Source organism: Gopherus flavomarginatus, chromosome 10, assembly GCF_025201925.1.
Source record: "Gopherus flavomarginatus isolate rGopFla2 chromosome 10, rGopFla2.mat.asm, whole genome shotgun sequence".
Taxonomy (NCBI): Eukaryota; Metazoa; Chordata; order Testudines; family Testudinidae; genus Gopherus; species Gopherus flavomarginatus.
Window position 1 is genome coordinate 13,795,614 of NC_066626.1, and position 16,251 is coordinate 13,811,864.

The window sequence follows — 16,251 nt, forward strand, 5'->3', positions numbered from 1 at the left end:
AATACAGATAAGGTATTTTTTTCCCTCATTGCTTGTTTCCAATATTAAGCTAAATAAGAGATTCTGTTTATCAACCTGATTCCCTCAAAAGGTTCACATCACAATCACTGCTATGATAGTCCTTTTTTGACATCCAAACACTGGATTGTGATATCACTGAAGCAGTGAGGCTAAAGGACATCTCGAACAGTAAATAAGGGGTTTTTCTTACGCAGCTGAAATCTCTGGGTAATCAAAAGCTATGAGTAAGATAGAAAATGTGGATCACAGTTTAATAGGGTTAGGGAAAACATTTAAGTATGGTGAAGCTCTTTAGGAGTATAATGGGAAGGGGAGGGCTTTTGAAATGAATGGCTTGAGATACTTTTATATAGTGTTGAAGAATAATAGTCAAAGGTGAGGAGCAACCTTTTATGGTTATCAAGTGAACTTGAAGGGTACTCCAAATGTCAAAGTGAATGGAGAAAACCATGCATGAGGTTATTTTAGTTTGAAGTGAAGTTTTCCCTATATGGGGGCTTTAATTACAAAAAGAATGGAATGAAATGTATTATTTTAAAATAAGGTTTATGCCCGTGCAGTGGAAACCACAGTAACAGATGAAATATTTACCTGAAATTATTTTAAAGATAAATGTATTCAGCTTTGAGAAACTTGAGCTTTATTGTGTCTAATCAGTTTTTTTAAATCACTACAGTATTTTTATGAGTAATTTTTCAGTACTACTGCAGCAGGAGAGTGCTAAAATATAAAATGATGTGGTGATTAATTTTCCATTTTTGGAGGATTCCTCCCTTATGAAGTATTAGTGACCTTTTATTAGTCTCTTATTCCTGATTTAAGGAAAAAACTTGAAGGCTGTTGATAATGTATTGTCATAGATGCTATGGATGGCATAACTAGGTGACTAGGCTTGATCAAATGAAAATAAAGGCATTATTATGCTACATCTAATGAATGATGGAAGGCTGCAGGAACTGAAGATTTACAAATTGTGGTACTCTAGGTTGTTTTGACACTCCTGTTTGCCCTTGGAAATTTGTCAGTTCACATAGATGTGTCTTTAGTGGAACTACCTCACAAGTGTTAAGTTAAATACATATATGGCTTTGCAGGATCAGACCTTTGTGGTTATGATGGTAATTTGCACAATGTAGATCAGTGTATATTTGCAGAGTTCCAGGTGGGTTACTAAAGACAATAGAAGTAACAAATATAGTAAAGCCACATGCCAAGGCTTACTTTCAGCTAGATTTTTGTTCTGTGGCAATAAGAAATGGACAAATTTCTATTTTTGTGGATGTGCCTTTTGCATTTGTTTGTGTGTAGCACGGCAAATTGAGCAAGTTAGCGTTCTGCTTCCATGTGCATATGTGGAGTAATTTTGGAAGGGGCCTTCTCCATGTAATTGAGGATGGGTGGAAATCAGGAGCAAGCTGTCTTTGCAGGCAGAGATTTGGTCACACCAGCATGATGGACAAAGATGAGTTTTGCGACAGTCTTTGTGAGTGGAACTGGAGGGCAGGAAGGTGGTTATGCTGGAAGGGGTATCAGACTCAACTATTGCACATTGATGCCAATCCAGGAAAGTATTTGTGTGTTGAGGGGCCAGCTGCTTTTGAGCTAGCTTGCAGCACACATAGAAAAAAGTGTCTGTCCTGGACTCTTGCTGTTGGAGCCTCAAGTGAAAAACTGGATCCAGAATATGGGGTCTCTTTTGTTAGTTAGCGCTCATAGTCTTCAACTGTGATTGTTCTTATTGCTATAAAGGCACCTTGTCTGATAACCCTTGCTCTGAAGAGCCGCCAGTCTAAACAGACAAGAGGGGGAGTGGAGTGGGAGAAAGGAAGGTTTTAAAAAACAAAACAAAAACCAAACACCTCATTTTAGAGATTGAGTGGCCTGAGGTCTGAGGCAGAACTAGGGGCGGGACCTATGGCTGACTGACAGTTCAGTGGCTTAAGTGATAAGACCAGCTTTTGTATGCAGTGTAGTTGTAGCTGTGTCGGTCCCAGGATAGTAGAGACACAAAGTGGGTGAGGTAATTTTTTTTTTTTTTTTTTTGTTTGGACCAACTTCTGTTGGTGAGAGACCATCTTTTAGTATTTACACTTGGGATCCTGCGTTTGGAGCCAGTTTTAAGCAATATGCTCTCTAATAGACAAGAAAACAAAGTAGATCTCTGCAGACTTCTGTTGCCCTTGAGTATAAGTGGCTGGTAGTATATAGACCTAAGTGGAGAACTTTGATTTGTTGAATTTGTGCTCAGTTCTCTTTCTCTCAAAAAAAAGTGCTGCCTCTTTAGCGACCTTTTTTATACCACAAATATGGAGAACAAATCTTCACATCTTAAAAGAAAAATTAGTTAATATTGGAATTGTGTTATTAGAAACAGCCTGCAGGTGGCAATACAGTTATTAAAGGTGTTAATTGGGACAGTTAAATTTTTAATTCACATGCAATTGAATTAAAAACTAGAATACCTTAAGAATTTATCTTGTTTAGCCAGTGTTGAATCTATGATGCTGCTCCTTAAACAATTAAACTTTTATGAAATCTTGAATACAAGCAACAGTGACATAGTAAGGGCTTGATTATACCCATATAAGGCACAAAATGGAGCATATAATAGAAAATCAAGTACTGTGCCGGCATACCAACTTCCGTCTATTCTGTCTGTGCATTGAAGCATGCCATTGTCTAGTAGAATTGCATCTTAACTGTGTTCTTGTCTTGGTGTTCTCTAGATTTGTACATGTACTCTCTGCATATTATGAAGAATTAAATTTTTTGAAGACATCTCCTAGAACTACCAAAACCTTTCACTGCTAGCACCTTCACCTGAAGTATTGCGTATGTTGCTGCGGTTGCTATTAATGACTTTTATTTGACTTTCAGTACTCTTCTCCCTTTCCCAAAATACAAAAGTCCTCTTCTCCACTGGGAAGGAGGAGATAAACTGCTCCTCTGAATTATTGTCATTAACAGCTCTGTCATCCCCAGAGCTGCAAGGCTTTTTGTTTCACCGTTTTTGACAATTCCCTTTTCCAGTGAACCTTATTACCTGCATTTACTAGAAAGTATATAATTACTGTAATTAAGGTGGGTAATTAGGAAGAACTTGTCGAATCATGGACATAATATATGGCATACTAGAGAGAAAGAAGCCTGATTTACAGTAATACTTTTCAAAATTAGCTTCTAAATACTTCAGCAGATTTTCTCAGTTCAATGTACTTTAAAGAGAAGAGATTGTCTGTCATAAATTTTCCTGACAACCATTTATAGATAATTTTATCTTATTCTTCATAACACCATATACCTTAGACTAATAGTTAAATTGAGAGCTTTTTAAAATTCTCTTTCCCTTTCTTGTATTAAACCAGACTTTACAGGTGTTGGTCAGATCCTGTTAAGCACATGTTGATGCGGGTGGGCAGCAAAAGAGATTAACTTTGATTAGACTTTATAGATCACAATTTAGTTTCTCATTTTTTGGTGTGGAGGGAAACCTATCGGATGCCTTCTGTAACAGATTACATTGCATTTTGTGTATGCTGTGACATTTTTCATAATAGCTAAAGATGAGTTTTTTGAATAGCTGGAATTTCTTTCTCTTCCCCCCCCCCCCCATGCTAGATACTTAACTTGCAAAATAATCATTCTTCAGTGAAGGCACTAATGTTGCACAGATGGTACCAAAGCACTTCCCTTTGATTTTTAATAAGGGACTAGTTTGTCAAAGAGATTTCTCAACTTCTGTTCTGAAACCCATAATAGAGAATAATTTGAAAGACGCACAATGTGCATCATTATATTCCTTTGATGCAGTTTAATGATAGCTAAGACACATTTTCTAATTGCTTCTTTTTCCTCTACAGTATATTATTGCATTACAGCAAAAACTTGAATATGGAGCTCTTTAGCGATAAGTTTCTCTGTACCTCCATAATATTTTTGTCTGGTCTGAATAATTTTAAAATCCGCAGAATTGATTTCTATTAAATGTCAGCATTAAGAAACTTGGTTTTATTATGTGAAAATAAACCAGACTTTGTGAATAGAGATGATTCTGTTAATTTATCATGTATATGACTATTATGTTTAGCATGTAGGTAATTAAGAGCTGGAGTTATAATAGGCTGGTTTTAATACTGGTAGAGTGGGTTGGTTTTTTACATTATTGTAAATGCTTCAGGTAATCCAGAATTAGCAAATTCTGCTGTGTTGATCTGCTTGTCCTATTAAATATATAATTTTTAAATTTGGGGGTGAGATTTATATAAGTGGAATTAAGAATTAACTTTTAAACATGTACAACTAACTTTCTTCATTTACGTTAAGGTGCAAATTGTATTAACTTTTTGTTTCCATCTTGGAAGCAGCATATGATTCCTTTGGATCAAAATTTTCTTGCAACTTTTTCTGAAAGAGGCTTAATTGAGTGTTTTTAGTTATCAATGTAATGCCCTCTTTGTATAAATGACTGAGAACTTCCTTTTTGTAGCCAATATACAATTGTTAAACTGTAACATAGACCCATGTAAAGTCCTTCTGCAGATAGAAACTAAGGAGATCCATTGTGTTCCTCCTCTACTGAACACATATTAATCTTGGATGGGTTTATAGAAAGGAGGAGTTGAGGGTTCAATATCTTAAGTGTGTCTCCTCTGTCTCACAGAACACTGAAAAAGCCTCTGCATTTGTAGATGCATCATAGGAGTAGAGTTGGCACTTGTCCTAATTGTCTCTTCTCCCCCCATGTCAGAGTCCCTAAATAGGTAGGAGAGTGAGTGTTGCTGCTTTTTTCCAGTAACCAGGTGAAAAGATTCACATATAGCTGATAACTACTAAGCAATGGTTCTTCTGGAAGATGAAGCTTCTGGAGAGGGCCCAGGGACAATACCTTGTAAGAGTCCAGTAGTCCTCTTCCTAGAAGCTAGGTAGGCAGCTACATTTTTATGGTTCAGTTTTTATATTGGCCTGTGGGTAGTAGGTGTCTAGAAATCAGGGAATACTCAACTTTCTCAGAGTGTAGACCACATCTTAATAGTCTTTTGAATGTATCCCCTCCTATTAATAATTAGGCAACTTCCATATAGCAACAGAAGCAATTGCTTATAGGAAAAATACTAGGAAAGTATTCAGTATATTTTCAGCATTCTGTTAATGCAACTAATCTAAAAACGAGGAGTTCCACTTCCATGTGATCAGCCAGCCCTCTGTTTACGATCAGGAGTCCACAGATCAGTTTGAGAATCTTTGTAATCCATTTCCCAAGCACTCTTGATGCCACAAGTGGTACATCTGAAGCATAACTTACTGTGCAAATATTTAATTGGATTAATATTGCTTTAGAATTTGTGCTACTGAAAGATAGTGTCTGTCATCACGATATCTCTAGGACTTGTGTCTTATTGATATGTATAAAAATAATCTGGGCTTGTATAATATCTCTATGCATATGACTCTTGCAAATTTATTTAACTCTTGTTCTCTAGTCCATAGAGGTGAATGATAGTTATATCATGGTAAATATTTTAGAGTAGACTCTGCCAGTTGTGTAAACAGTGAAGACAAGATGAAAGTAAATATTATCTGCATTTTATATTGTGCATCTGTTTGCAATCAAGCCCTTCCTTTTTCAGATACCATTGTTAAAACAAAATTGAATCTGAGATCTTTATGAAGAGTAACTAGTTACAGGATTTGTCTTAATTTTAACCTTCCATCAAACCCATTCCTTAAAGTGAGAGGAGAATCTATAAGGCTGTAGTTGACAACCATCATGCCTATATACTATAGCTATTACTGGATATTTAAATGATCCAGATAGCCTGAGGTTGTGTTGTTTTTGAAGTAAATCTCAGCCTAATGCCATATGTTTCTCTCTCTCTCTTATTTTTTTTTTAAACTGAATCTCCAAATATTTAAGTACACTTAATTGGAGAGATAAAAGTAGGCTAATTTAGCTAAGAATAAGGAAGCCTTCTATCTTGAAATACCATTTCTGAAGAGTATTGGAAATATTTGTTTTGGCGTTTGACTGCTACGCTACAGAGTTTAGTCAGATCTGTCTTTGCAATTTTTCATGTGAATTTTGTTAAAAGTGAAATAATCTCAAACTCCTTTCTGTTGGACAGTAGGAAAGTAGCATGCCTGTCTAGTATCCATAAACTTACTACTGCTTGAGTTAGAAGAGTGAGTACTGCTACTAATTTTAAAAATAGAAGATGTGGCGAAGACAGAATTATGGCTGGAAATTTAATGCACTGAAATAGAAGTAATACATTTATTACACTCTCATAAAGGCTTCCATTTTTAATATTCAAAATTTTGATTTACAGTTCTATTTGCAGAATGGTAAACAGCTGATATTGACCTTAAAGTTCATTCTAAAAAATCCCTGTCTCCTACCAGATTCTGCAGAAGACTTGTTCACGCCAGTAGGTCCTGATCATGAAACAAGAAGTAAGAAGAGGCAGATAAAAATGTGGTTCAGCCCACGCAGTAGGAAGATCAGATGTGTGCTAAACAATAGTTCCCTTCAGAAGCGGAATCAACTGGTGACTAATGGTGGCAGCATTAACCAGGGCCCAGCTTCTGCTTTTGACTTCCTTCCTTCTCCTCCTCAAGAGGAGCCTTTCAAGATGACCAAGGAACCACCACCACGCAGATCGAAGAAAAAACTGAAGAAAAAGAGTCTAGCAGACATCAACAAAGTGTGGGGTATAGAGAAGGAAAAGCAGAAAGAGGGCAGTGGAACCGAAGGGGAGACCCAAGATGAATTTAAAGAAAAGACTGTGACCTTTTGCAGCCAGTCATTAGTTTTATGCAGCCCCGAACCACATAGTATGGAAGAGACAATAGGACAGGAGTTTGTAATGGAAACCAACCTTAAGGATGGAAGAGAGTCCCACTCGGAAATGGCCACACAAGTAAAACCCACAGAGGATAAAGATAGCTCTGCACAAGTTAACACAATGAATGGTTTTAATACAGAGAAACCTCTGCCATCAGAAAATGAAATTACTCCTCTAAAGCGCGGAAGGCAGCAATCCATATCCTCCACTATATCTCATGCTAAAAGACTGAGAAGAAGTGATCAGAGTGCTGATATGCACTCAGTCAACCAGGGTGTTTGCAATCCTGAGGTAACTGCCATGAGCACTGTTAAAATCTCTCCAACTACTGAACGTGGAACTCCAGTTCGTATCTCCTCTCCTGCATTTAAATTTACTGGTGGCACCTTATCAAAGACGACAAGTGCTGCAATTTTTCAAGAAATCAATAGCCCTTCACTTTCAAAAACTCCCTCTACTCCATTCACTTCAAATACTCATAATCAAATGAAAACAACACACAGCCCTTCCCTCTTGAAGAAGTCTCCTAGTAATAACACAACTACCAAAAGGAATCACAGAGGAGAGACCTTGCTCCATGTTGCTTCCATCAAGGTAGGACTTTCTTATTCTTCTGGTTTGAAACAATGGTTACTTTAAGACAAGTGCAAATGTTTTTCAGACTGTCACTTTAAAATTGCAACATTAGTTCCATATCTCATGTTTTTCTGGGCCAGGGCCAATTTTTATGGTTCTGCTGTTGTGTAGATCACCAGGTGTAATGAGGGTATGTCTACACTGCAAACACCCCACTTCCCCCAAAAGAACAAAACAAAACAAACAACAAAAACAAAGCCTTTTGGCAGTGATTCTTGGACCTGGAGGTCAACTGACTCAGCCTTAAGGTATGGGGTTAAAAAGAGCAGTGTAGATGTTCCCACTCAAGCTGGAGCCTGGGCTCTGAGAGGCTGTCTACACTGCAATTAAACACCCATGGCTGGCCTGTGTCAGCTGACTCTAGCTTGGGCAAGAGCCTGTGTAACTGTAGTGTAGGCATTCAGGCTCGGGCTGGATCCCAGGTTCTGGAACCCTCCCCCCTTGCAAGGTCCCAGAGCCCGAGCTCCAGCCTGAGCCTGAAGGTCTATAGCACAGCTGAACAGTCTTGTAGCTTGAGTCAGCTGGCATGAGTGTTTAATTGCAATGTAGGCATACCCTGAGACCGAGCCTGGGCTCCAGCCCAAGCGGGGACATCTACTCTGCTGTTTTCAGACCCACAGTGTAAGTCCTGCAAGCCTGATTCAGTTTGCCCTGGCTCTGACACTCGCTGGGGTATGTGTCCATTTCCCTCTCCGCCAGTGTAGAAATACCCTGGGTTCTCCAAATTGATGTCAAAGGTGTGGTTCTTGTAGACTGTTACCCTTGGAGATTTCAGTGTGCACTCCAACATTAGCTAGGATTTTCTCTGTCTAGGCTTTGTTCTAAAGATATTGTATATGCTAAAAAGTTGAATGTGTGATTGACATTGTCTTTGGATTTATTTTTGATATTTCAAGTCTACCTTCCTAAGTGGCCTTAACAATTAATTGTTTGGCTGTTAAGTGACCACATCAACACTGGAGCTAGATTATTTAACTATAATTAATGTTGCACGAGACTACCTGAATACTGTCATTATCTAGTTTTTGAGCCCTTGACTTTACAGCACTAATAATAATCTAGTATCACTTTTTAGATGGACTTTCTATGGTTTTCTTAATAAAAATTGAAAGCAAAATTCAATCATGTAACTGTTTGGTAGACAGAGGTGGATTGCTGCGTATCAGGATTTTTGTACTGTGTTCCTGTCTCTGGGAGGAGAGGGGATGATCCAATGGTTATAGCAGGAGACTGAGAGTTAGGATTCCTGGATGCAATTTGATTTTTTTTTAATGATGCTTTGCATTTACACAGTGTTCATTCATCTGTCGTCAAACCTGCCAGTTTCCCTGATCTTTTATGATCAGAGAGTCCCTTTGTCAGCTTTCTGCAGTGTTGCAGTGGCATGCTCTTGTTTCTTTAAAACGGTTTTTCCTCTCCCTTGTTGCTGTGTGAAAGACCCGCACAGACAGGAAAAATGGTATGTACTTAGTCAACTGTTCCCCCCCCAGGTAGTCATTGTTGTCAAGTTCACTAAATAAACAAGAAGGGGAGGGATATTTTTTTGTTCTCTTTTTGGCTATAATAATCATAGGTGTTATAATAGCAGATAAAACTGTTTGACATAAATGACCTTTTTAAGTTGGTGTCCTCTTAAGAGGGTATTTTTTGTTTTCTGTTGTACAGCACCTCAAGTTCCCTTTTAGGAGGATCAGACAGAGAAGTGTCACATATGGAAAACTTTGGTAACGTTATCTGGGGTCATTTCAAAGAACTTGTGCTTTGTGCATTAGCACTTTAAATATATATTATACTAAATCATACATAAAAGAAATAGTCTAATCAATAAAATTCCTGTACCTCTAGAATTGATATACCTGTAAATATCCCGACACTGATACGCAGCACTTCTATTTGTAGAGTCAAAGGATTTCCTTGATAAATAACTGTTTTCTGCCTTTCATAGAGGCATTATAGCAATTCTCCCCTGCTGCTTATGAAACAGTTCTTCTATTTGATTAAATGGAAGTAGAACTTATGGGTTATGAGTACAAATCTTCTCTTTGAAATCATTTATACTTAATTAGTCATGGTAGAGAAAATTATATACTGTAGTTAGTGACTTGAGAGCTCTAAGGATGGTCTGCTATTACCTCAGTTCACAAATTCAGCATACTCATCTTTTATCATTAAAATGCTGCTTACAGACTACCCCTGTATATTTCCAAGGGGATTTTTTTTAAGGGATGCTTTCAGGATTGATTGTCCTAAAATTTGACTTATCTTGACAGCTTTCCCACACTTTTCCTTCAAGATTGCAGTATCTTCAATGTATTTTTGAGAGGGGAAAAGAGCAGCTATGCAGCTTATCATGAGAGTCACAGTAAATTAAGAGAAGTCAATAAGGCGCAATTATCAAGGTACAGTTTTCTTGATGTTTATAGTCAGTGAGCTAAAAATGGAAATCCAGTGCTGTTCCTTATTAGTACTGGTACAATTTTCCTTATTTTGTTTGCATTAAAAACAGTATTATTAATTATTGGTTTAATTAGATGGGGCTTCTCTGTTGGCCTAAAATAGAATGTGACTTCCTTTAAGTGTAGACATTCAGGTTTGACCTCCAGCACTGGGACTCCCCCACCTCATGGGATCCTAAAGCCCATGCTTCAGCCTGTGCTGAAACGTCTACACTGCAGTCAGGATGGATTTGATTTAAATCACTAGTCAGGAAAACTTGATTTAATCATGGATTTCTACATAAAAGTGCATTCTTGTTGATTGTTATAACCTTAATACATATTCTTTACAGCTCAGAGATATGTTTCATTTTTAGAAGGTACATGCTGTGCATTTTTAAAGAGATTTATTGTGAAAACTTTTCAGATTAGTTTTACAGCTATATCAGAAAATGGTTATTTCATTTACCAAAGGTAATTGAAGCTGATATTTATGAAGTCATTGGGAGGCAAACTATCTCCAATTCAACAGGTTAATCATTAATATTTGGAGGATTTTCTTGCCATGCTGTATTAGGAGGAGAACATCATCAGACAAACATTTCAATTGTTTTATTTAACTAAAACAACATTATGTGTTCTGGATGTTTTTCTTCAACAGCAAACATATAATCTAACAAAACAAGCATATGCATTTTTAAATTTAATTAAACATTCAAGTTTTTTAAAATCAGGTTTGTTTTTGTTAAAATTATTTTAACTAAAATAGTAAAATGTAATTAAAAAAAACAACACAAAAATTAAATCGACGATGTCAGCCAGGTCAACATGTGAAACTTAAAATATTGGCATCTGCAACTAACTCGGTCGTCTTCACCTTCATTTTCCTGTTTGTTCATAATCTGGAAAAGAAAAGCAAGTTGTCCTGCTTTTTCAGTTCCCAAACGATTTCTTAATTTGGAATGAATTAGTCCAAAGAGAGAAAATATTCTTTCTACACCAACAGAAGAAGCTACTGCTGTTAAAAGTGAGATTATCACTTCAACAGTCTCTGAATCCAAGTGCTTAAGTGACTTCCACCAGTTCACTGGTGTGACTTTCTTTAAAACATCATCAGCATATGATATATTTCTTGAATGGTTCTTATTCCCAAACTGGGTCTCTTTTATGGCCAGCTGCCATTACAGGCTTTCCCTTCTAGTAAGAGAATGGTAGATCTCAATTCAATGAAGCCTACACTCAGAAAGACCTCAAGGCTTCTGGAATATGCTACTCAAGCAGTTTCACTTTTGGTTCTATTGCCTGTTCCTTCCTTCTCACATTTATCTCCAGACTTCTTCCCCTTGTTCAGATCTATTCCATCCCCAGCAATCTTCTATTCATTGAACTTTTTGAAACTTTGCACTTTTAGAGAGAGGTAAGGGATTGACTCTGTGTACACAAATTTGCAGAGAAACAGTAGAGTTGAGGTCTGTTATTTCTCACCTCTCTCTATATATTTTTTTTATTTAAAAACATCTTTGCTGTTAGCAAGCATGTTGTCTCTGGAGACATAAATCCATAGTTTGAGAACTGCAAAACTAAGCATCTTTGATGGTATCTTCTAGACTGAGCACTTGAGTCCTATTGGACAGATGGAAAGATTCACTGAAAGAATCTATACAGAAACCCCTGGAGCCCCATAAGATTGATCACTAATCCATGAACTACCGGAACTCATTTACAAAACTTTTCTTAAACATTACATGAATATATTGTCTCATATTATAGAATTAGAATTTATAATCCCTATTCCATGATGAGATATCTTTGAGCTATAATGTATCTTAATTAAAACTATCTTTAGATAGCTTTTTTCCTCAAAGAATTTTATCCAAAAAAAATCCGATTTAAATACAAAATATTTATTTATTTATTTAAATCATTGATGTTTGTTCACCCTGACTGCAGTTAGATAACTCAAGCCCCACGAATCCAATTCAGCTGGCACAGGCCAGCCTGGTTTTTAATTGTAATGTAAACATATCCTTTATCTCTCTGTGCTTCACTTCCCCTTCTGTGAAATGAAGATAATACTTTTTCTTCCACACTTGTCATGTGTATTTAGATGACAAATCTTGAGGGCAGGAACAATCCTATATTAAGAGTACATACTGCAGCTAATGCAGTGCTCTAGGAACCACTGTAATGCAAGCTGTGGAGTATTGAAAACTGTTAAAATTTACAAGCCATGCTTTAAGTTTTAAGGAGGTTTCGAGTCTTGGTTGAGGGGAAGCATGCAATCTGGGTTTTCAGCAGTCAATCTGTAAAGAGCCAGGCGGGTTGAATTTTATGCCTCTCTGTCTTAGGGCACAGCCTGCTTCGTGTGTGTCTGTGTTTTGATTGTGTTTTATTCTGGATTCAGAGAAGTAAAGTAGTGTTATCTTAAAACCTTTCAGCAAGTGTTTGTATTTCAGTCTGTATTACCAGGGATAGGCCACCTATGGCATGCGTGCCAAAGGTGGCACGTGAGCTGATTTTTCAGTGGCACTCACACTGCCTGCGTCCTGGCCACTGGTCCGGGGGCTCTGCATTTTAACTTAATTTTAAATGAAGCTTCTTAAACATTTTAAAAACCTTATTTAATTTACATACAGCAATAGTTTAGTTATATATTATAGACTTATAGAAAGAGACCTTCTAAAAACGTTAAAATGTATTACTGGCACGCGAAACCTTAAATTAGAGTGAATAAATGAAGACTCGGAACACCACTTCTGAAAGGTTGCTGATCCATGGTGTATACAGTGAACGTAGCACAAACAAAAATGGGAGTTAAATAATCTCTGTACTTGACTTCTTCTGTAAATCAGGCTAAATTAGAGAATTTTGGACTATAATACATGAAAGGTAGCCCAGTCAGCGATTTCAATTCCACAAGCACAATGAGTTTTTCTCAGTATTTCTAACATTGTGTTCCTGATTTCTTCATCCACCCATGTTTGTCAAATTGTCACTGTAATGTAAACAGTCTTGTAAAAATGTAACAGAAATAAAACTAAATTCTCTGGGACTTCGTTAATTATAAAATCCATATTATTTTCATTAGCTTGTAGCCCCTAATACATTGCACTTAATGAAAGTTAATTGAGTTCTACTTTTTTTGTCTTTTAAGAGATAATTAACAACATTATCAAGCATTAAAATTAAGTGTATTGTGCTATTCGAAATCAATCAAAGCTGGAAGTGTGTGGGTTTCTTTCCCATTTTACTACTTCTACACTAATAATAAACATTCTAAGAGCAAAATGGTTCTGAAAAAAGGTTAGAGTGGATGAGCTTCATGCTGAATTGCATTCATAAATTAGACTGAATGTAGCTATTTGCCTAGTGAACTGAAATCTTGTTTTTTATTACCCTCCGTACTCATTAAAGGTAAAATTTCCAAGTAGTTAAAGTGCAAAATGTGGCCTTTTATACTTTTAAAATTATCTAAACGGTTGGGGAAAGCCCCACTCCATCACAGTTCTCCCACATCTTAATTATCTAAATTCTTTTATTACCAAACATTAGATCAGAGAACTACTGCCTTACATATGTGGTGATTTAAAACACAGGAACTTGCACCTCTGGCTTATTGTTACCACGGGGTTTTAAAATTGGCCTGGATATGAGAATTCTGTAAACTTCCTGCATAAACTTCCCTGCAGATAAGATTTTGCCTGTATTTCTCCTGCAAGCTGCCGGGTCACTGGGCCAGATGGGCTGTACGGAAGGTTCCCTGAGCAAAAGCAGCACTAGTATAAAGTCCAGCAAGAAGAAAGAATGATAAAACATGGGATGGGATGAGGACAACTCAGGTGCATAGCACATTTAGTTGGAAAGTGCGTTTGAGCTTTATGCCCTAAACATGTAGCAGCTAAGCATAGAGTTATTGCATTCCGACTCTGGGAGCACGAAGCAAGTTGCATTTATTTTGGTAACTTTATTTTAATTGAAGGAACAGTATGGGACAATCAGGACTTGCTTTGGGTGCTAGTGAAAAGATTACTTGACGTCTATTCTCTCTATTCCAGGGACCCTCAATTTTTGTATATCTGTCCAAGTTTAGTCTGCAGTACTGGACCCTTTACTTTCATGGCACTTGCATTTAGTGCAGTCAAGACTGTTGGGTAATCCTATCTGAGCCACTGAGCTTTATCACGTATGTTACAGGGCTGCATTTCTAGAGAGATCCAGACACATAAGGTATAAACCTCCTTTCACGGTGTTCCTGAGTTTAAGCAGCAAAGAATCCTGTGGCACCTTATAGACTAACAGACGTTTTGGAGCATGAGCTTTCGTGGGTGAATACCCACTTCCTCAGATGCATCTGAGGAAGTGGGTATTCACCCACGAAAGCTCATGCTCCAAAACGTCTGTTAGTCTATAAGGTGCCACAGGATTCTTTGCTGCTTTTACAGATCCAGACTAACACGGCTACTCTCTGATACCTGAGTTTAAGGTTACTATGTCCACACTCCAAACTCCTCTATAAAGTGACTTCTGGATTCCATTTCAACAAGTTCAATTCACCAGTCATCTGTCCCCAAAACCTCGGTATTTTTACTGAGAACAATTAAAGTGGTTAAGTTTTACATAAAGAAGGCAATCAGTTTAAATAACTAAGCCACATAAAGCTTTTTCACACAGTGAAGAAAGATCCAGTTTTTTAAGAACTGGAAACTAATTGAGATGGAAAAACCCCAGGAATAGGTACGGTAACTCAGAAACAGGTGCAGTACCTGCTACTGCCTGTAATTTGTTTGAAACTGACTACATTTAAAGTTGATTATGTCCTTTTAAATCTAAGTGCTGTAGTAATACTAAGTAGACTATTGTAGACAATAATTTCTAGGCTTTTTCAAATGAAATTCACACCTGACAGCTTAAATGTATTTCAGGCAAATATAAAAGCCTCTTAGCTACTTAAAATACTGAATTTAGAAATCCAAGAATTGACCATGATCACAACAATCTTTCCCAAATATTAATGTTGAATGTAAAATTGTTTCCAGTGTTCTACAAATACTGCTTTTTACGGTGCTCAGTCTCTGTGAGTTGTTTTAGTTATGAGATTGGAGCTTAACCCTTCTTGGATGTTTTATGTTACAAATATATGTGCTGAGCCACCATGCTCATTACCCTCTAAATGATCTGCTGGTGAGGAAATTAATTTTAAAGAAATCAGAGGCGATGGTTTTCTTTAAAGTTTGTCAGAGCATTCACAATTACTATAAGTTCTCTAATTTTTTGTCATCCTCTTTCTCCACTTAATATAAATCATAAATAAGATGTGGGAAAAAATAAGAGTGGGGGTGGGGAATTGGGTTGTTTAACAATCAAGTCGTTCACTCATTAGATCAGGGTATGGGGTTCTTTTTGTTTGACTTGCAATATAGTAAAATCACTTGGAGCTTTAGATAGTAGAGAAGGAGTCAAATTCTGTAGACTTATCCCCTGGTCTCGGCTTCAGTCTTTCATGTGATACTCTTTAATTCTCATTATACTTTATTTTTTCCATCCTGGCACTTAATATGTCCATTAACTTTAACTCACAGGTTATTATAAGGAAGCTGCAAAATATCTTTAACAGAAGTAGAAAAGAGGGAAAATTTTATAAAATAGTGAAAGGGATGCTGGCTGCTTTTCTTAACCATCTGTCAGCACTAGCATTTGATACAATTGATATTAGGACTTGAAAAAATCCACTTACCCATGCCAAATGGGAAGCTTTTCTGGGGAAGTGCCATCAGCATCTGCAGAATCTAAGGTTTCATTAAAAAAGGTGGGGAGGGGAGCTCGGCTGGGGATGATGCTTTAAACAACCCTTCCATTAACTAGGAGACAATGCAGGCAGAAGCCCAGCTGCAGAGTGGAGCCTATCCAGTTTATTGCACTGAGTGTAGCATGCATGATCACCTGCCCTGTAGGCGAGTGGCGTATGTGTGCAGTCGGTGCAAGGAGCTCCTGGCCCTCAGACCACGTACGGACTTTGGAGCCCAGGGTGGCTGAACTGGAGGAACTAAGAGAAGCAGCGAGGTATGCTAATGAGGCTTTCTGGGACACTGTAGAATTGTCCCACCTCCGGTCAGACAGCCTCTGTGCTGTTGAGGACGATGAAAGGCCCAGGGAAGCAGAGCAGTCAGTGGGAGCAGAGGGAAACCTTCCCATAGTTGGGACCCTCCTTCCAGATGGTGCTGGGGTTGCCTCTCGCACTGAGGTTGCCTCTCCGGGGGGAGGGAACTCCAGTTGCTAGGAAAAGGCAGGTGTTAGTAATGGGAGATTCGATCATTAGA

General features: G+C 37.6%; 1 protein-coding gene across 1 annotated transcript in view; it reads left to right on the top strand.

The window, feature by feature from the left end:
- The window catches only part of BARD1 (BRCA1 associated RING domain 1), a 67,662-nt gene that overhangs the window by 8,631 nt on the left and 42,780 nt on the right, over positions 1-16,251 (top strand). The window contains exon 4 of the mRNA XM_050916130.1: positions 6,421-7,457. Within this exon, the coding sequence (XP_050772087.1) occupies positions 6,421-7,457 (1,037 nt within the window). The remainder of the gene's footprint in view (positions 1-6,420; positions 7,458-16,251) is intronic.